At 39.1% G+C, this 21,984-nt stretch overlaps 1 protein-coding gene across 1 annotated transcript in view; it reads left to right on the forward strand.

Moving 5' to 3' along the window:
• Positions 1–4,635: 4,635 nt before the first annotated feature.
• The window catches only part of STK26 (serine/threonine kinase 26), a 46,911-nt gene continuing 29,562 nt past the window's right edge, over positions 4,636–21,984 (forward strand). Inside the window, exons 1-2 of the mRNA XM_063083741.1 lie at positions 4,636–4,723; positions 4,824–4,974. Of these exons, the coding sequence (XP_062939811.1) occupies positions 4,933–4,974 (42 nt within the window). The 5' untranslated portion in view covers positions 4,636–4,723; positions 4,824–4,932. The remainder of the gene's footprint in view (positions 4,724–4,823; positions 4,975–21,984) is intronic.

A 21,984-nucleotide genomic window follows, 5' to 3' on the forward strand; every position in this document is an offset into this window, starting at 1 on the left:
GAAGGCAAGAAGACAGGAGCTTGATTCTTTTGGCACCTGAATGCAAACATCTCAAAGCAAGGAAGCGTATATGCGAAGAAACGTTATAAGCAGGAAATCGCTGAAGCAGCATCTGCTTCCACCCACCTCCTCTGTTGCTCTATTTCCCTCAGTAGCATCAGGAAGTAAAGCTACTGAGAAAATTCAGCTGTGCTGAGTCTTTGATAACCATAGTTTTTGTTATAAATGATACTATGGTAGAGTATTGCACAGGCCCCAAAAGGTACAAGATTACTCAGGCGAATCCTGCAATTAAACAGGTTGAATGTTCCTTGACCAAGAATTGATTCAAATAGGTTTTTTCTCAGAATGCTTCGCTAGAACGATATCGAGGATACAACATCTGAAAGAACTATTATATCATGGCTTCCAATTTGATACCCACAGAGAGTAAAGAGAAGACTTGTGGTATCACATATGCTTTTATTGAAAAAGAGAAAAAAGGACACTTGAATGTTGTTCTTCCAAACGTCAATACAGAGTCTGGTAGCCTGAATTGGAATATTCCTATCACTGAATGGTGGGTTTCTAGAATTACCTAGATAATTTCCTTTAGTTTCAAATATTCAGATAATTGAAATAAACTCAGATAATTGTATCAATTTGCCAGTATACATTTATACATTTTATATATTTCGACATAGTCATTAGGCTGAAAATGTGAAAGTCCAAAATGTGAAAACCTATCTTTAAATTTTGTCAAGTGGACTAAGAAGTCAAATTTATCTTGATAAGGTAACATATTTGAAGGCTCCTAGGTAATGCCTGGTACATTAGAACATGCTCAGTGATTATATATTTTTTAAGCAAATCACTAATTTTTCTTAAAGTTATTTTCAGTTCAATATTACTTTTCCTTAAGTTGTATTCACTCTTTTGGAGCAGATGATCTATGGTTTGGTGCAAAAAGAACATAAGAATACTGTTTTGTTTCCAGTACCCACTTGTGGCCCAATATCTTGTGAGGGTTTTTTTGGCCCCAGCCACAACACTGAACTGAAATCTACAAGGAACAGTGATTCCCATGTCTGTTTCTTGGTTAGTAGCCCCAAACGCAAAGAGCATAGAGCAGGATTTCTCAAATCTTGGCACCACTGACATTTTGGGCTGGATAATTCTTTCTTGTTGGGATTGGCTTCTGCATTATAGGATGGTTAGCAGCATCCCCGGCCTCTACACACTTAATGCTAGGGACAATGCCCCCTCCCCATTTGCAACACCCATAAATGTTCTTCAGGAGGCAAAATTGCAACCATGGCATTCAAGTTTATTTGGCCATTTCTGTCTACCTACCTACACTTTAGCTACGAACCAGTTTATTCAGTAAACATTTATAAACATGGGTAAAGTAAAATAGTTAATATTGAGAGTATGACAAACGTCAGGAAATTGAAACCACAGATGCTAAATTTAAATTATTAAGTTTTATGGGGTTCAAGGACACTGACGTGGACTTCACTGACTTTACTTCATCTATGTATAGTCTTAGTTTATTATATGGTTATCAAGTATTTACAGCCACTCAGGTCACATCAATCAAGCAGGTACCAAATTCTATCTGAGGTGCTATGTCACACTCTATGGGGCTACCAAAAAGCACAAGATGTGGTGCTTCTCCTCAAGGAACTTTTCCCATCAAGCTATAGGAATACACTGTAATGTATTACTAGACTCTGGGCTGACATTTTGAAGTAAAATATTCATGTCCATTTTCTATGTGTGTGGGTGGGGAGTGGTAGCAAAAGCATACCTGAATTTCTTGTCATTTTATTTAAATTAAGAATTTGAGAAGTAATGCAGTCCAACGGGGAAAAAATTCCTGGTGCTCATAAAATCTGGATTGTTTTCAAATATGGACAACTTCAAGGGCCGGCCCGTGGCTCACTTGGTAGAGTGTGGTGCTGATAACCCCAAGGCCACAGGTTCAGATCCCTATATAGGGATGGCCAGTTAGCTCACTTAGGAGAGTGTGGTGCTAACATCACCAAGTCAGGGGTTAAGATCCCCTTACAGGTCATCTTTTTTTAAAAAACAAAACAAAACAAAACAAATATGGACAACTTCACAATATTTTATGAATACATACATACACACACAATGGAAAAAGCATAAACAAACCCTGTAAACACTCAAGTGATCTTTATCAATAATAACAATAGATGGTTTATTTAATAACAGTAGACCTAAATAAAGGTCAAAAAGTTTACTAAGATCTCAAAAGTTGTGTATTTTAGAAAATGGCTCAATAGTCCAGGTCTCAAAATTTAGCATTCAGTTTTCCACAGTATTCCATAACTCTTGCCCAGAATGATGTCAGGGAAAGTTACTTCTCTGATATGTATGTAAATTATAGAACTTACTCTCAGGTAGTTGTGAAATTAAAGTTACTGAAAATAATTTAGGAGACAAAAAATGAAAGGTATAACACATAATAAAGTGAACGACTTAAAGGTTCAACAATTAACCTAGCATCAATAAAACAAACAGTGTGCTCATTAGGCACCTAGTAACCTCAGTGCATTCATTCATTCATTCATTCATTCAACAAATATTTATTGAGGGCCAACTATATGCCACACACTGTTCTAGGCTTTGTGGATACAGCAACGAACAAAACAAACAAAAAACTTGCCCTTAGAGAGGTGCCATTTCTACCTGAATAATTCTGGTGTAAGAAAAGCTGGATCTCTGGCCTCCAGGACCTAATAATTTTGTTGGGCAGATAAAACAAATGAAATACATGAAGTAGGAATAAAGAACAACACTGTGAGCGCTGCTTCCACCAACATACAATAAGAGGGATTGGAGCAACTGGGAAGGCTCAGTGAAGGAGGTGGGACTTGTGATGGTTATTAAATGATGGCACTTGATTCAGGCCTTTGCTACTCAAAGTGTGATCTAAGGCTCAGCAGTATCAGCACCACCTAGGAGCTTGTTAGCAATGCAGAATCTTGGGCCCAGTCCAGACTTGTGAGATCAAAATCTGCACTTTAAAAAGAACCCTAGGAGATTTCTATGGACATTAAAGTTTAGGTGGCACTGCAAGGTCAGGCTGGCATTGTTAAGTGTGGGAAACCTAGACCAGATCAGGGCCCACCATCAGGTTAGAAATAGCGAGTTCCTGGACTTGGGGAACTAGGAGTAAGGAAAATGCAATTATATCCTTTATCGTCATTAAAAACAAACAGAAACCATAGAGGAAGGAGTAAGTTTATCACCAGTTAGAATTTGAATTCCCAGCTCTCCCACCTCTTAATAGTGTGATACTTGGGTCAGATTATTTAACCTGCTGAGCCTTTTTCTTCATCTGGAAAATGGGGAAAAAAGCAGTTACGACCCGAGAAGGCCCTTGTAAAGATTCAATAAGGCAATGCATATAAAGCACTTAGCAGTCCCTGGCACACACACACACACAAAATAGCATCTATTAATGATAATGCTATTGATAATAATCATATGCTATTCTCTGAGAAAGATTAAAGAGAAGATAAATATTTATTGAGTGTCTACTAGAGCCCCCCCCCCCGAGTGTGTTGGGTACAGACCTATAACAAAATGCAAGATAGGGAACTTCATCCTCATTTTAAACTGGCTCTTGGATTTTACGTTTTTAAAATGTAATTAACCCCTAGTGTGTTCCCAAAGGTGCCTTCCTAATGAGATTCCTGTAATGGATATTATTTTAGCATTGTTACTGCTATTATTAGGATACTCTCAGAAGAGCTCATCACCCTCCTAGAGTGGAACTTAAAATGAGGCGGAGGCAGGGAGTTGGCGTAACCACTGCTGTGTATGCTGAATTCAGCCATCCGTACTGCTAATGATCCAATCTCATTTCCCACGCCTCTATTATCCTCATTAATTTTTCTGCCAATATACCATCTGTTTTCCAATTTCTCTCTCCCTTACACGTGCAGAACTTGTAGAGAAAAACCTCAGTCGGGCCGTCCCCCAAGTGATAGCCCAAGAGGCGGGGACAGCCTCAGGTTGAAGTCACCTGAAGCATGTCTGGGGACGGGGAACACGGAAAGCCAGAGAGTGGCTACGGGTCCGCCCAGTGGTGCAGCCCCCGGCTGGGGAGAAGGGACGGCGGGAATGAGCAAGGGTCCACCGACTCAGCAGTTCACTGTGGACCCAACTTCGGCCAGCTGGGGGTACCAGGAGAGACTTCTAATACTCCCCAAGTTTCAACTCAAGAAGTGTCTGAGGCTGCATGTGCCCCAGTGTCGCACGCCTGCCTGCAACGTGGCCGCGTCCGGGACGCTCTCATACCCCCAGGGTCTCCCACACTCTCCCATGCTTTCTCCAGGCCCAGATGCGTTCCAGGTCTCCCAGTCCCGTGGTTCTCCTCTCCGCGTGCCAGGAGAGTCTCCCCCTTCTCGGGCTCCCGCAAGCCCAGTCAAACCCCTTCGCTGCCTGGAACCCTAGCTCCCCTGACACCGCCCGGCTGCGGGACTGGGACGGGGGCAGGGCCAGCGGGGGAACCGCCCCCAACCGCCTCCCCGGGCAGGCGAGCGGGCGGGTTGCTGGGGCGCCTCCACCTCCTCTTCCTAAAGCGGCGAGGCGCAGACGAGCGGCATCACTCGAGCCCAGGTCCCAGCCACCGCCACACGCAGCGCCCCCCGTTCAGGAAGAGGAGCAGCAGCGGAGGCGGCGGCTACAGCGGCAGGCGGGCGCCAGAAAGGTAGACTGAGTCCCAGGGAGCCGCGCCGCGAAGTGCCCACCTTCCAGCTCTGGGCTACGCGCCACCAGCCCAGTAACCCCACTTCTGTGTGTCCTAACAGGCCCCGATCGAAAAGCCTGGGAGGGCCGCCGAGCTACCCCCGGAGGAGGAGCCAGTCTCAGCCCAAGGCGCCACCGCCGCAGAAGCAGTGCGGAGCAGCAGTCGCCTTCATGGCCCACTCACCGGTGGCTGTCCAAGTGCCCGGGATGCAGGTGAGGAAGCCCCGGCCTCCCCCGCCACCCACGTGACTGCCCGGGAGCCCGGTGCGCGCTCTGCGCTGGGCACCAGCCACGAAGGGGCAGCCCCCGGGCTCCCCTTGAAGGCAGGGCCGGGCACTCTGGCCAGGTGACCTGGGAGTAGGGCTTGAGGTGTTTTCTGGCGTCTAGGCTACCTGGTGCTCTGCACTGTGAAGGCGAGGAGGGCCTGGGACGCGCAACTAGGTGGGGATTGCGGGGGAAGGGGGGTATAAAAATAGGCCAGAGCCAGAGACACCTGCGCCTTCTGAGCCTGGCACGGTTGGGTTTTGGGGGTGGGGGAACTTAACCTGAGAGCGATGGAGGTGTCTCGGAATTCGTGGGGTAAAAGGCGAATCGTGCCCCCCAAAACACACACACACACATACACACACTCAAGTTGGGGCGGGGCAAGACAAGGGGTGGCGGTGGCGGCGGCATTGAATTGGGCTCTTCCTGTGTGCGTAAAGCGAAGAGCGAGGTGACTTTTTCCCTTTCGGTGCTGCTCTGGTGCTGCTCTTAAAGGGCGAAGTTGTATCTCGCTCCCCCACCTGGCCCAGCCCATAGTGTGGCGTGAGAAATGTAGGGTCCTATTCAGAGTCGCCTCGATGATGACTTCCCAGCCCCCTCTCCCTGCCTTTCCCACAAGACTGTTGCATGTGGTTAAAGGAAGCTTTTTGTCTTGGACAAGGGACTACTGCGTGGGACCCAACTTCTTATTCAAGGTCTACCCAGTCCAAACCCTCCCCCTATTATATTCTCACTTCATCAAAGAAAAACTATGTCAAGACACTTTTTATGCTGTTATATTTTTAAATCGGTGCATTTTAGGCTCTCTGCTAAATATTATCCAAATCTACTAACTTTTTTGAAGCATTCACGTTTTATTTATTTTTTCTTTTGTTACATAGCCCCAATAACCCACTTATGAATAGGTCAGAGGCTAAAAACACTAAAGCCTCAGTCCCTCATGATCTTCTAATAATGCAAAAGCAAACTTTTTTCAAGTTCAGAAAAGAAATGTTTGGAGTCGTAAATAACTTATGTTTCTAGTAGAAATCAAAGGACTGTGGATGGGGGCCTCAATTAACTTATTGATGAATAGAATTCTTTTTTTTTTTTTTTAAAGCAATCAGTCTAATTTTATGCATGATCACAAGAGTGATTTCTAAAATCCTTTCCCAAATCAAGGCTATTTGTGTAGGACATGTCTAACCTAGCATTCCTGTGTGTCCTAAGCACCAGGCCTTGAAAGACCTGCACTTAGAGTAAGTCTGTGTTGAGTCCCAGAAAGTTGGTACATATTTAATAAAAATAGGTGAAAGAGGGGAAAAAAAGAGAGAGAGAGAGAGAGAGAGAGAGAGAGAGAGAGAGAGAGATAAAGGGAAATAGGTTAATCCATTCAAGCTTTGCAAAATGCCTCAGACTTCCTTCTCGGGCTGTCTCCCCCCCTTCCCTCTTTCTCTTTCCCCATCCACCCTGCCCTACACCCCTACACCCATTCATTCAGTTCTGCCTTTGATTGTATCAAGAGAATTAGTAGTTTGCAATACTAACTACAGTTTTGCCGTGTCTGATCTGGAATAATGTGTGAAATTTTCCCACTGTTCTCTTCTTTCCCTTATGTGGCGAGAACAGTAACAGATGTAAAATTAGTCTCTAAGGGTCTCCAGTCTTCTCTCTCCATTGTGTGCGCATGCCTGCATGCATCCCTCAGCAGAGAACCTCCGGTCATCAAGTTGGTGATTCTGGGGAACTCTTTGTGCTGAGGAAAAAAATGGTTTCTGGCCTTTATTTGATTTGTCTTGACCTTATTTGATTTATATGGTTTCTAGTCTTTATTTGATTTGTCTTGACTTTATTTGATTTATATGGTTCAGGAACTGCTTGCTGTTCAGTATTTCTTATTGCTCCCCACTTTAATTGTCTGGGTTGCCTATCTCTTGAGTTTTTAAATCTTAATTAAGGTGGATGAGGATGTGAATCACATATTTTAAATTACAAATTCTGCCTTTCACTTCATACCCTCCAAAAGTTGTGAATACTTTGTGCAGCAGTTTGGGTAGGACAATCATCTCAATATTAGCAAACAGAAGAGGAATATTTATTTGTCATTCTCTCCATCTTAGTGAAGTGGTAAATTCTTAACTCCTTATTTCCATTTTCTTTCTACACATGGTTTTTAAACAAAAGTTTTTTTCCGTATTTGAAATTGTACAGTACCCTATAAATAAATTTGACGGCATGAAGTGTGACTCTTGAGCCTAAACTACTTTTACTATTTATCTGTGTAAAAATATTGCGGCTGAGATACAGAAATATACGACAAGCTTGTAAGATCTCCTAAAGTTTTATTAGAGTTAGAAGCAACTTTTAGACCTTTAGAGTAGTAAGAAAACTTGAGTTAGCCATGTGTTCTTGAAATCAATGTATAGTATTTCCACAAATCAGGGTGAAGTGGTTGACCAGCCTGTAACTTTTTAACAGTTTATTTTAGAGAATTATGAAGATTGATGTAAAAAAAAATGATTTTTCCAGAAATACAAACAAAATTACTTTATCCACAATGTTTTTCTCCCTCTGAGGACAGACGTGCAGTAGAAGCCGAGCTACCTGTTCTATCACTTAAGTCTTCCAGCATTCCTGACTTGCAAACAAAGAAATTTCTGTTGCCACTAGTTTAAAATAGGAAAGAAACTTGGAGTGAAAAAAGAAAATCCAGGATTTGGTCCAGTTCAAACTCTTCCTTATGAATTAGTTATTCAAACTCATATTGTTGATATTTCTTAATATTGTGGTAATGAATATTTTTGCCATATTACACCAAATGTTGAGGGTATGAATTTTTTTGTACTTAATTTGTGCTTACTTTTTTAGTGTAAAACTAAAGGAATTTTCCATACCAGGAACTGAACTCTTGAAAAATATTTAAAGCACAACCTAAAAAAATAAATAAATAAATAAACCAATAAACCTGTTTCTTTCCTCTCAAATATTTACTCTTTATTTAAAACCTGTTTTTTCCTTTGAAGTTTTCAGTTTAACTTAAGTTTAAAATATTTCCCCTTAGAACCTGCATTAGTATTTATGAAGACAAATAAATTGACTGTCAAATTTTTTATAAAGTGTAGGTGGGAGAATAAAGTTAAATGCTGAATTGTAGTACTAATGATGTTATATGCTATGCATTATGCTCTGCCTCTCACTAAAGAATTTTTTTCAAGTTTCTGGTAAAGAATTTTTAATTAGCCTTCATGTATCTTTAAATACGATCGAGGCGGTACAGTTTGAAATGCTTGTTCTTTGAGTTGTGAAGTGCAAACGAAGTTTAAGGATTAATAAACGCTTTATTGAAGACTTTTATCGAGGAAGTGGAGAACATTGCCTGGCACCAGTGAACCTAGTTACTGGGTTCTTGGAAGGGTACAAAAATATACTACATGATCTGCCCTTAAAGATCTTAAAATCGTGTCGAGTTGTTAAAGCTAGTACATGAAATACCAACTAATGCAAAAATCTGTGAACTTACTGTAAGTACAATAGAACTTTCGGACTGGCAAAGTTGAAGGCTTCCAGAAGGTAAGCTGACCCCAAAGTATTGTTTGGATCCATATTGGGGAGGGCATTTCCAAGCAGGGAAATACCCTGAGCAAAGATACATATAAATGGAAAAGAAAGGGTATGCCCCCAAGTGCGAGTACACACACACACACACACACACACACACACACACTCTCTCTCTCTCTCTCTCTCTCACACTCACACACACACATACATGTAGTCTTTGAGAGCCGGATAAAATTGCTTGGGCTGTGATGAAGAATTCCTCTAGAGAAATAATAGGAGATAAGATTGGAAAACTGGATCAGATCCAGATCGTGATGGTCCTTAAATGCTAGGGAAGGATTTTGGCCTTTGAACTAGTCCTCAAACACTTCTGAGTAAGAGAGACTCAATGAACAAAGTTATATATAGGAAGAGAAATTTCAAGATTGGATGAATGGATGAATGGGAGACATGGCAGTTTGATCTGTAGAGGCTATTTCAATGGGACAATCATGACTGTACAGACCCAATGGACCTTGTACTGACAGATTGCTTCAGGTATTCCTAGTACTGTGAGGGAAAAAAAATTACCAAACTTTATGATTAGCTAGTTACAGAAGGAGGAGTCAGAGTGTTTGTGGTGTTGGATATGGGGAACTGCGAGAGTTATGGCACATGTGAAAGAAATTGGAATGTAATGCGGAAGAGCCAGATCTGGTAGGAATTTACTGATTTCTGTCCTAGACTTGAGAATATTGAGGTAACAATGAGATGACAAAGTAAAATTGTCCAACAAGTAGTTGAAGATACAGAACTGGAGCTTTAGTCATTCATCAGGCATTTACTGACCTCTACTTATGCCAGGCACTTTATTTGAAAATGAAGAACCAGAGCCACCAGGAAGGGAGAGGTTCATAACGCCAGAGAGAATATGTGGACGTGAGGGCCCTCATTGTAAGAAAAGGAAGCAGGGCTTTAAGATGCATGCGAGGACAAGACGATGTTTCAAGGCAGACAGAGAGTTAATGGGGGCAAGAGGTGGGGAGCAAGGATTGTTTATTTAACTGTTATCAGGAAACCTAAATTGGAGAAAGAATTCCATTTGGTACCACAATCTAGTTTGTGGAGTTCTTATTTCTCTTACACGTTCCAGAGGGACTAATCAGTTTTGAAGTTTGAGGTGGAAAGCATTGCCTTGCGTTAATGAACGCAAACCATTGTCCTTGTTGAGTGGTTGATGCAGAAATATAGCACATGCTAATAAAAATGGCAGAAGACTAGCTGAAACAAAGTAATCAAAGCCAAGTGTTATCTGGGAGAGGTTGGGCTAATTGGAAGGTTCGAAGCTGGGGGCTAGAGGCCGTAGGGAGAGTAAATGGGAATTGGGCCCCTGGGAGGGCATGTGCTTTGAACAGTAATGAGGGTCTCGTAATGGCACTTGAGTACAAAGGTTCATCATGTACCTCCCTTGCTTGAGTAATAGAAAATGAGATAATATAATTTAGCTGGTACTTAGGAACTATTGAACATTGTGATACTGTATTTTTTAATTCTGCCTTTCATTTATTCAATGACCTTGAGCAAATCATCTACAAAATGGGGAATAATAAAAGCTGCATTTCCTTTGCCTCAATGAGAGGTTATTAGGATGAATTAACTATCATCTGTGGAATATATTTTGAGTTCCTTTACAAAAGGTGTTATGTATATGGGCATTTCATCCTGCAAAACAGTACTAGGCTAATCACATGAAAACACTCTCATATCTTATCTCTCTCCTGCTTAATAACACATATTTTTCTATTGAAACCTAATCACCACCTACATCCCTGCAATTGGATCCAGAGCTTTCTGCTCAGCTCTTGTCTATAGTTTAAACTCAGTTCTCACTACTTCCTAACAAGAAATCCCTTTTGTTCTACCATGCTAGATAACTCAGTAATCACTGATTGGCCAAATTCTACCTGATTTTCAAGGTCTTCACCTTACCTTCTCCAAGAACTGCCTCTTGAATGTTGCAGGCTATAGAAATCTCTTCCATTTGCAAGCACCTATTTTGTCTGTTGTCAGTAGCCGACAGTCCAGTCCTTGATTTATATACCGCCTTAGATTTTCTCTAATTATATATGTATATGTGTCTCCCAAACAAGGCTATACATTTTTTGAAGGTGGGGACCATATATTTTACTTTTCTTTATACCATCAGGTATGACTTATATGTAAAGTGGTGGCTAATGAGTATACAAAGGTACTTCAAAAAGTTCATGGAAAGATAGAATTAAAAGATAATACAAACCTTTCCATGAACTTTTTGAAGTATCCTCATAGCATAAACTGGACTTTTCTAACTTTTTTCAATTCTGGCTATGTTTCTTTAAATATGTTCTATAATGCTTGAATTCTGTGGATCACGAAGGCTTATTTGTGTACAATGTAGACTTTCTATAGTTATTAAAATGATTTTAATGCATTATATGTCTAGCAAAATTTACTTGTAGTTACAAGTAATTAGCTGTTCACACACTGAAGCTCTTACTCGGTTGCCCTCCAAGGCCTTTGAGAGAAAAAGGAGCCTCGTTGCTTTCCTAGTAACCGGGGCAGATTGCAGGCAAATTTGTGTCTTTGGGAGAAATAAACCCCCCTCCCCTCCTCTTTCCTCATCTTCTTTCCCTTTCTCCTTCCTTCTAGGTGGTAGTTGTAGTTTCTTATGGCTCTTCAGAGTTGTCTTCCTGGTGATTAGGACCTACCTACCTCTTGTCCCTTCCCTCTGTCCTCCTCCCCGCAAAATGAAGTTTTTACTTCCCTGTCCCAGCTGTCACATCAGAAAGAATCTGATAATTTCATTCATATTAAGATTTTTTAATTAATGGCTCAGTGTGTGACCTCTTCTACAGATGTTCACATTTTACAGGGAATAATGCCTTAAAGAAATGAAAATCTAATAGTAGAATTTCAGACATCTTGATAATAGTTTTGACCGAGTTGTGTCTTCTGAAAGAGTGGTGGTTTTACTGGTTTAGTTTGTTGCTAGAAAACGGAGTTAGGAGAACAAAAATTAACTCAATTATTAGGTGTGCTGTAACAAACTCCTTTTCATTTCTCATAATTAGGACTCAAAGAATCTCCACCACAGGTACATATAAAACAATGTCTCTGGAAGTATGCCTATGAAGTAACTAACATGAAGAAAAACAAAAATTGATAATAAAACATGCACAACTAAAGTTTTGCCTTCAACTTATGTACATTTCTCACTTGGTCATCTGCCATTTTAGACTAAGGTGTTATGTGGTAAGGATCACATCTTTGAATTAATATTTGTAGAAATCAAATGCTTATTAAATATATTAAATAATTCCTGTCAACAATCCTATGAAATAGGAGGAGTGAGTCTATAGGAAAATGCCTTCAAATTTGGATTTAAAAGTAAAACTAACAGCATATTGCTGGCCAACTCTACCCATAACCCTCTTTGTTGTCTCTCCCCTAAACCTTATATGACCTGATGTGCACATTCAGAGAAACAGGGAAACCTATGTAGAGAGCTGATCTCTGAATATCCTCCTCTGTTCCTGGCAGCCTCTCCCCACCTCCCTTCACCAGCATATATATACCTTACTGGGGATAGAGCTCCAGGGTGCTGCCGAGAACACCCCCCAGTCTTTTCGTTTCAGCATTCCCCTGACAGTAGCCTGCTGGTCCTTCTTTTCTTTCATATCGTAGAATCATGAATTAGAATGATTCGTGTCCTAAAATATCGAGTAAAATTGTGGTTCATACTCCCTGGGCCCCAGAGTAAATAAAATTGTAGGCAGCTTAGATGCAAGAGTTGAAAATATTTAATTATCTTTTTTTTAAGTGTCCACTTTCCCCCTGTTTGGTAAAGTAACTTCAAAAATGTGCTGTTGAGGGAATCCCAGGCATTGTGTTCTTGTATTTTTCTCATGAAAAATATTTACAGAAAATATTTACATTTCAACCTGTAACCTCTGTTAGAATAACAGAGATTGTGTGTTGTTAGTGGTATTTTTAAACATTTCTCTCTCCCCTTTCACCTGTTAAAGAAAACAGTGGGGGGTGGAGGAAGCGACCTGTAAAACCCTATTAATTTAAAATACAAAGGACTGAAACAAGTCAAGTTCAAATCAACCATCATCATTGGATTTTTAAAGTTTGTTTGTTACGGAACAATTGGGTGTCTAGCCAAAGAATAACAGTTGCTTTGCATTATAGAAGCAGCTTCACAGTATCAACTTAATGAAGTTTTACTGGATTTGAAATTCATACCACACTAAATGTGTTAGGAAATTTCGAGGCATAGTAGCAAATTACTCTACCAGGTTTCAATAGTGCCTGGTAACACAATCCTAGGAGTGAATTTTTGGCAGGTGGAAGAAATATTTCAAGGACATCTAGATACATCCAGATTTTTCTTTGAAAATGCATTTTTGAGTTGCTCTGTTAGTGCCTTTTTAACCCCCCCACTCCTCCCCCAGCTTTCCATTAAACCATTGGCTTTGGGACATATCACTTTACAGTATGTTATATTAGGCTAGGCTTAACTGTTTGATGCACTATAGTATAAATAACAGAGCAGTGGGTGATAGGGGAGGAATGGGCAACGTAGACAATCAGGTGGGGCATAAGTTGTTATTAACGCAAGAAAATTTGGGGGAGCTGAGCCATAGAAACCATAAAGTCAGAATTTTTTCCCAAAGCTTCTGCCTGATCATTATTGCTGCTCACTAGGGCTGGGAAAGTTTCTAGACTCCCTGGTCTCAATTTCCTGCTGCCTGCCTTAACTTTAAGCAGAAGCACAAAAGAAACCAATCAGCAAAGCATGCACACATGCTACTAAGTATGGTGATAGAAAATAGAACTTTGACCTCTTGTGGTTAAAGAGACTATAGTCAGTGTGTCTGGCAGCCTCAGGGAAAGAAGCATATTTCAAATGTATGCTTTTTAAAAGCTACTGAACCCCATGGGAAGAACAGTTAGCAAACTCATTAATTAAGGTCCTGTTTGCTTCTCTAGTTTTAGTCTAAATCCTTTGTTTGAACTAAACTCTGAGCCTTCCTGTGTGCTTGTCAGTAAATGGTAATATATTGGACTTTCCCAGGTTGGACATTGGTGACCCAGGTTTAATGTTTTTACACATTTAGCCTTTGTGAAACAACGGGGTCTGATTTAAGCTTGAAGATTATTAGTAGCAAAGGCCTGCTTTGCATAAGACACAGTGCTTATACCCTAACTGGAGTGACTAGATGCATTTAGAAATCCAACAACGCAGAGCAATAGTGAGGAATCCCAAATAGTGAGGAATCCAAATAGTGAGAATCTGATATAGAAACATCCCAAGAAAGGAAACTGTCATTTATAGAATACTTTTATGCTACTGCACTGCATTGCTTCTAGGCAGGGTGGCCTTCAACAAACCCTTAAAAGAGAGTGGGGGACAAGCAGGAGAAAGGGCACAAAGGACACACACAAGGTTCCTTCTGTAACAGAGGTATGAGCTAGGTGCCTATGGGCATGAACTATGTTAGGCCAGATTGTAAAAAGCCTTGAATGCCACACTGAAACATTTATTCCTTACTCAGTCCATAATAAGGAATTTTTCAGTAAGATGATGAAATGATGGAAGCAACAACGTTGTTTGCTTTGGAAGATTGCATTAGGCTTCCAACCCAACAGGCTCAGCTGCAGATAGGGGAAGGCTGAGGGCTTTAGTTGATAAGGGTGATCTAGGGCAATGAGTGGTCAAACTTGAGCATGTATTTGAACCACCTGGAAGGCTTTTTTAAAACACAGACTGCTAGGCCCCATCCCCAGTTTCTGATTCAGTAGGTCTGGCTGGAATTTGTGGATTTGCATTTCTAATAAGTTCTCAGCTGCTCTGCTGGGCTGGGGACCACTCTGAGTACCACATGAAGAAGATTTTAACAGACCTTGGTGACTCATTGAATGTGAGAAGAGGAGAAACATGATGGGAGAAGAAAGAGGTAAAGATATGGTTGAGTTTGGAAGAAAACGAGTTCATTTTTTAAAATGTTGAATTTAACATTCTGGTCATATGCAAGCAGAAGCATTTAGTGACACGTTTGTTCAAGAGAGAAGATGGAGATTTTAGAGTCCTGTGTGGAAATAGATAGATAGGTGAAATTGAGAGATGAAAGTAATAAGACTTCTAATTATCCTTCCAGGAAGCTAAACTCTGTGTTAAGTTCTACAGCTTCCCAAATCTCACTGTCACCCCTGACTTCTGTTTTCTTTGATCCAGGTTTGCAATTTAGCAAATGCCCATTGTCATCATTATACCAGTCTGCTTCAAAAAGTTTGTGGAAAAATCGAATTGAAAGATAACACGAATCTTTCCACAAACTTTTAAAAGTACCCTCATATATTTATTGCTGACCCATGTGTGCTGTATGTAACATACTTCAGTTTTTATTGATTTAATGTTTTTATTATGTTATATTTATTTTTTCAACTTTTTTGTCTGGATGAGTTTCTTGGATGACAAATCTTGCAAATAAAACCTTTCTGTGGAATTCTGTTACTATGCTTAGTGTGATTAGGTGTTTACTGTAGTAAATAGCTCAGTAAATGCTCTTATCTTCAAATGCAAAGCCCCATGAAGAACGTGAAATCTCTTTATGCTTATAGTTGTGAAAATGCAAGTTGGCTAAAGTGAAACAAAATATCAATAAGTGGCAACATTTCCCCCAAAGGTCAAGATTTTGATACATCTCACCAATTTTTATTTTTCAGAATCCCTTATTCCTCCCCCTATTATCACCCCCATCCCCAAATCCCCCCAATCAAACTGGACTTAGTAGCCCTGGGCTGCTATTATATAAAAAATACCCCTTCACAATTATGACATCCCAAAGCCAACTTATGTTTATATATGTAAATTGCTGGAAGAAAGAGGAAGTCACTTCTGAATCATTAAGGAAATATCAAACCACTTCCTAAATGGCTTCTCTGCTCTCTAAAATATTCTCTATACCTGTCAGATTATATATTACCATTTGCTAACAGGTACCATGTAGTATGGCTCAGAGTTTAGTTCAAACAAAAGATTAGAACTGAAAATAAGAGAAGCAAATAGGGCCTATTTAATAAGTTTGCCAACACCAAACAATGTGAGCAAACTTAATTACCCTAATCCTAGGGTTATTAGGATATTAGACATGTTGCAATTTTATTGTGTCACATGTTGCAATTTTATTGTGGGTAGTTCCTTTCAGCCTTTGATATTTAAACTCACACTATTCTTGAAGAAATTGAACTCACAGCAGTCTGTTCCATACAGGGTACAGATCATGGGAAATGACTTAATGAAATTCAATACCAGTGTTCAGCAGTTTTAGTGAATAAGAATTGAATTGAGCATTATATGGGACTGTATTTATCAAGATTTTCAATTCTCCCCTTCATTTCTCCTGTAGTATAGTCTTACAGAGAATCATTGCATCAATCATTATATTTGCTTTTGATAAATATCAATCTGTTTACCTGTTAGTAAAATCAAAGATATGTGGGCAGTATACTAAAGACTTCTAGTTAACAGAAACTTCTAAACATTGTGTAAGCTCTTATTTTGAAGCTAACATTGTTATAGGTCCTTCATGCTATAGATTTTAAGGCGATGAGGAATGGAGAGGACCAGACATTGGATTCTGTTTCAGTGACAAACAAAATTTTTTACCTGGAGAGCTGCTGTTCTTTTTTTTTAGAAAAAACTACTTATCTCTTCATGAAAAATGGTGACTGTCACTGAAAGATCTTTTTTACTCTGTCACAGGCTTTCCAAAGGGCACATAGAATGAAAACGTGGGATTCGACTAGTTAAATATGAATCAATTTCGAGGTTTTAGCATAGGTGACACCTCCGTGGTCGTCGTTTTGGACTGTGATTTCTGGTAATAGCAAGTGAAAAAAACTATTACTGCTGTTGCTATGAATCTTCTATCTGCTGAGGTTCAGACATCGTTTTTTTGGAGGCTGCAGTGTAAACCCTGCTTAGCGAAGGTAGAATTTCATAATGCCAGAGGATTACTGCTGCCTCATGAGCAAACAGAAAATGTAGGTGAAGAAAAAGGTGGACTCTGGAAGAACAGAAAGACAGTATTTCCAAGGAAGGGGAAAAGTAGTCTTTTGCTTTAAAGATTGAGAATACTCTCTATTTTTTTAGAATGGGAAATTTCTCTACTTTCTGCAGAGAGGAGAAAAACCTAACAGAAAAGGAAATTGGGGAGGTAAATAGTCATTCCTTTCTTTCTTGTTGCTTCTGACTTCTGTGATAAAAGTGACATTTACATAATTAATGTGTTATGGCAAGAAAGTGTCTGTATAGAGTCTTTTGGGTTGGGAGGAAGCTTGTGAAAGATCCAGGGGAAGAACTGACATCATGGGGAAGTGATTTCAGCTGCTTTTTTATTTAAGATGTACAATTTTGGTGGTATGTGTACTCGGCCAATAAATTGTTTCTAGACATTTGGAATCATTTTGGGTGGCCTTTTTTTTTTTTTTCTTCTGTAGCCAAAATAAATACTTTTCATTAACAAGGAAAAATGCCAGAATATCACTAGATTTTATTTGGCTAATTGAGACTGCTGTTTTGTGGAGAAGAGAGGCTAAAGAGAAGTCTCACTTTCAAATGACTGGACTTAATATCATTGTTACTTTTCCAGTAGGTTCTGTCATTAAAGGTCTCCCTCGGGGAATGATTAAAACAGTTCTTTAGAGCATTTCAAGGCTGAGTAGCATCTCCGATTTACTTTAAAATAAGTTTGCCTAATGACTTCTTAGCACAAATTGATTTATGTTTTGGCTGAGAGAAGAGTTCTAAATAGTAATAGTAGTCCAATCACTTTTTCTTTAAAGAACACTTGTGGAAACTGAATAATGTATTGTTTCTATAATTGACTTTTAACTTTCCACTAGTTTAAAAGGTATAAATGTCTTCATACTTTAAAAAAAGAAAAGAAAAGAAAAACCAGTTTTCTGCCCAGGGATTGCAGCCCCCTCTCTGAGTTCCAGCCATAGATACACTTTTCTCCCGTTGCCTGCCCATGTGCCTGGGTTCTGGGTCAATCTGTATAACTAGAAGCATATTAATTTAATTACTCTTGTGTGTATTTTTTGATGACCGTGCATCATACAACTGCAATGTAAGGGTGATACTGGTTGAAAGATAAAGCATAACTTTAGGCATTTTTTTTTTAAAACCTCCTTTAACTGAAAGAATATTCTTATTTAACATGGTCAGTGGTTCCAGACCTTGAGAATTTAAATTTTTTTCCTGGTAAGAAACTAAGTCGTTTGCTCCTAACTCTTAGAATGAAGAGATAGTGTATTCTGTTCCATTATACTATGAAATAATGCCTGCATGCATCTCCTCAAATGTAAAGTGAGGGGATTGCATAGGTAACCCTTAAACTCTTAAGCTGTGTGTTTGGGGGATTCTGCTCAGGAGTGGCAATTAGGTTATTATTGTAAAAGACAAGGCACACACCACTGTTTATATATGGAAGGGATCGGGTACCCTTTTCAAGCAAGTTTTGAATTCGATGTAATTAACTTTCTACTGAGACAATTAATGTGTAATTACTTTCTTACTATTTGTAATTAATTTTCTACTAAGAGGTAATAAGGGTATAACATTCGCCTTATGCTTTGGACAAAAGGAAAGTTCCTTGAGATAGTTTTGAATGCCTATATTTTTTGAAAATAATAATCATTCACCTTCTTCCAGTAGTGTTTGTAGAGTTTTGTTAATCTAATGCAGACTTTCTCAGCCAGGGTTTTCATCTGAAGCATAAAACAGAAAGTGATCAGAGGTACTGTTTTCTCTATTCTCCCGAGGATATATAACTAAGACCAATTCTAGATGCACTAGAGAGCAGTCGATTTATTACATACAATGGATTGAATCCTTAGGACAGCAGTTGGCAAACTACAGCCAAGGGCCAAATCCTGCCTGCAGGCTGTTCGTGTATGGCCTGCAAACTAAAAATATTTTTTACATTTTTAAAGAGTTGTTGAAAAAGAGTATGTGACAGAAACTCAGAGACTGCAGAGTGTGCTTGACCCACAAAGCCTAAATTATTTACTATCTGGCCCCTTAAAGAAAAAGTTTGCCAACTCCTGCCTTAGGGCACTGAAACCCATTGAGAATTGGTGGTCTGAAGAAAGGCAGCTTTCACTGAAGTTCGGGATATAGAATGATAATAGAAAAGTTTTTCTCTTTACTAAGGTAACTGACTTCTATATTGGTCCCATTACTGTAATGCTTAATTCAAGGAAAGACCTCAGATTATAGTTAATAGGTAGGCATATTTTTGTTTGCTTTTTAGAGATAAATTTTAACCACTGAATTATGTGGAAAGTTGTATTGGTAATGACAGTAAATGATAAATTGTGTGTGTGCATACTGATATTTTAATATTTTTCTCAATTTCTAGAGAAAGAAAAAACTGGGTGGATTTTATAAAGGAATAAAAGAGAGGACCAGGGAGAGCGTTAATTGCTTTTATCAAAATTTTAAATTAAACGGCCATATCTATTAGTGAAAGAAAGTGAAAAGCGAGCGTTGTGTCAGATACAATCACATTTGTTTCCTTTTTGTACTGAGTGTCTTCACCCCACAATTAACATTTCAGGTATCTTGTCAGCTGTAAGAAGAATAATACTTAATCAAAAATGCATTGAAGTTATTAGATCATAGCATATGAAATAATCAGCCTCTACCAAATGCCACTTAACTACTTGATTTAGTGGGGGAGGTGCCCTCAGCTGTAAAAGACCTATGGTATTAGTAAATCACAAAATTATCAAGGGGAGAAAAGACCAGCGGGCATTATTGTAATTTGCTGCTGATTTTCTTTATCTCCATATTCAGTTAATCGTGAATTCAATCAGCATTTTTTTTCCAGAAAATGTTAGACATCATCCCTTCTTTCATCACACCATTCTGGCCTTTGTCACTAAGTAGACTGCAGGCTGCGTGCAGACATAATGGAGTTACCTGAAACACAGCCTTTATTTTTTCACTCAGCTGCTGAAAGCTTTCAGTGGCTCCCTACTAGCCTGACCAGAAATTCCAAGGAAAGATGCATCAAGCCAGGCTGCAGAGATGGTCAGGAAAGGCATCACTGAGTAGCTGAAGTGGCTTTAAGAGACTGGGTGTGAAGAAGGGAAACAAAAGGAGGAAATGAAATTAGCCAAGGCAAGAAAGGAAAAAGGGAGTTCTGTGGTCGTTTTTTTCAAAATGGTCTGTAAGTCCTTCTGGGGTGGGCAGTGAGGATTTGTTTGGTGAATAGTACTTTCTGGTTAGGGCTGTAAAATGATGGGGTACAAGTCAGCTCAAGTTGTAGATCACAGATCTCCTTGGGTAGACACTGTTCAAAACATTTTAATTACTTTGAATTGCTCATCAAGCTTATTTTGGCTATGGCAGTTCAAGAACTAATTAAAGAACTTTCTCATTTGTCTCATCTTGAGGTTACTTGTTTATCCTCGCCCACCCCACTGCCAGCTAGAAATCACTCGTTATAAAATTTAAAAAGCCAGGTATTTTATAAGGGTCACTTCCAGTTATAAAATCTTATTGCCCTCGAAAGTTCCTAAACAGACTATATAGCATTTCTGGAAGGAAAAAATAATCAGTTTGCATACATGTTCAAGTTTGGTACTGGACATTGATTATCCTAATTGGAGAATTAGTTTTGTTAAATTGATTGCCAAATAGACAAGGACTATAAATTTCAATTAATAAAATGCTTTGTGTTTACATTGGTATGTATTATCTTAGTCATATTTGTGTGAAGAACATGGAAACAGGTTTATGTTTATAATATTTGTTAAAAATTAAAAGATTCAACTCGTACTAAAAGATTCCTCATAATTTCAGTAACATTTTTCCCTTTATTCGAACAATTGTCAAACGTTTAATTTGTGCTTTGGTAATATGCACAGATTTCAGCAATGTCAGCACAGATTAATGGGTGGAAACACTGGCGAATCTGTACCTGTAGGGATAGGGGTTAGTATATTCACAAGTGCTGTTGACTGTGGACAGTGGGCTGTGAGGTGGGATAGGGACAGGCTTGAGAAATTTCAGTTAAGGAAAAGTTGGGGATCTTTGAGATGGGATTAATTCACAACAAAAAATAGAACAGTTTTCTAAGCTGGAATTCATTGGAAAAATGGAAGTATGACAATATTTAAGGCTTTTTTTTTTTCCCTTCAGATGAATGGTACTCTCTGTGCAAAGGAAAGGGAATAATGACAGAATCATCATCAGTGAGAATGCTGAAATCCAGTCCCTGCCTGATTATGTTAGCTTACTTCTCATGTATGTTGAGTACATTGTAGTGCTCTGTTCAAATCTAACTTTTTTGCTTATTTGTAGTAGTTCTTCTTAGCTTAGGTTTTCAGGTACAACTATTTCACACATATACCACACTCACCATTTTACTTTGTTTTTGAGTATATTCTTATTTATTAATGCACTGTTCCCAATCTTTTAAAGTAGATAGGGTATAAAAAATAACAGTAAGCATTCTTTTAGCCCTGCACATACACACACCCACAAAAACACACCCCTGGTAATATTTTTCACTTTAGGGAAATGAAAGTGGATTGTTGAAAATATTAGAGAACATATTTTTAGAGTATCTTGTAATCTCCTCTCTGCTCCATTCTTAGTGTTTGCTAAGATTAAAATCGTTTGCTGTTGATGCCATCATGCCATCAGTGTCATTTTCTTGTGATCATAGAATGTTAAAGCCATCAGGACCCAAGAGATAATTTTCCTTAGTCCTGAGATTCCATTGGGTAACTCCTTGCAAATACTGTTTGATTAAATTCACTCAGAGTATAGATTTGATTAAGAAGGAAAATGTTGGGGGGGGGGAATTATGCTGCAGCCACTTTCTCATTAAGAATGAGAAGGTAAGTCTATGTAAAATTCCACTTTTTCAATCAGTGTTAATTTTCTAAAAGAAGTCATGGTGTTAATAATTTAGTGCTGTGCTTACGAGCTTCAAACCTATTGATTTTAATTGGAGGTCCACATCTAGAAGGAAGATAGGCAGTGAGCAAATCAATTTTGTTTTAATCCAATGCATTTTAATAAGTGTGCTAAAGATTCACCATAACATTACCCATGATAGTTCGATATTTGCTATAAGGGGCCGCTGCCTTAGATTCTAACCAAAGGTGTTTATTTTTGAAAATACTGGAATACCATCCTTTTATTTTACCTCTCATATGGATAGAATAAAATGAAGCTCTCAATGTCCATCACTTTAAAGTGCTCTTTTGTGGGTTTGATTAAATAATGGCCTGAATAAATTACAATACCTGTTTTATCATTTATTAACAGAACCATTGTCTTCCTTTCATTGTATGGCCTTTTCCCCCTTTCCAGAT

The sequence above is a fragment of the Cynocephalus volans genome, chromosome X (genome assembly GCF_027409185.1).
Source record: "Cynocephalus volans isolate mCynVol1 chromosome X, mCynVol1.pri, whole genome shotgun sequence".
Taxonomy (NCBI): Eukaryota; Metazoa; Chordata; class Mammalia; order Dermoptera; family Cynocephalidae; genus Cynocephalus; species Cynocephalus volans.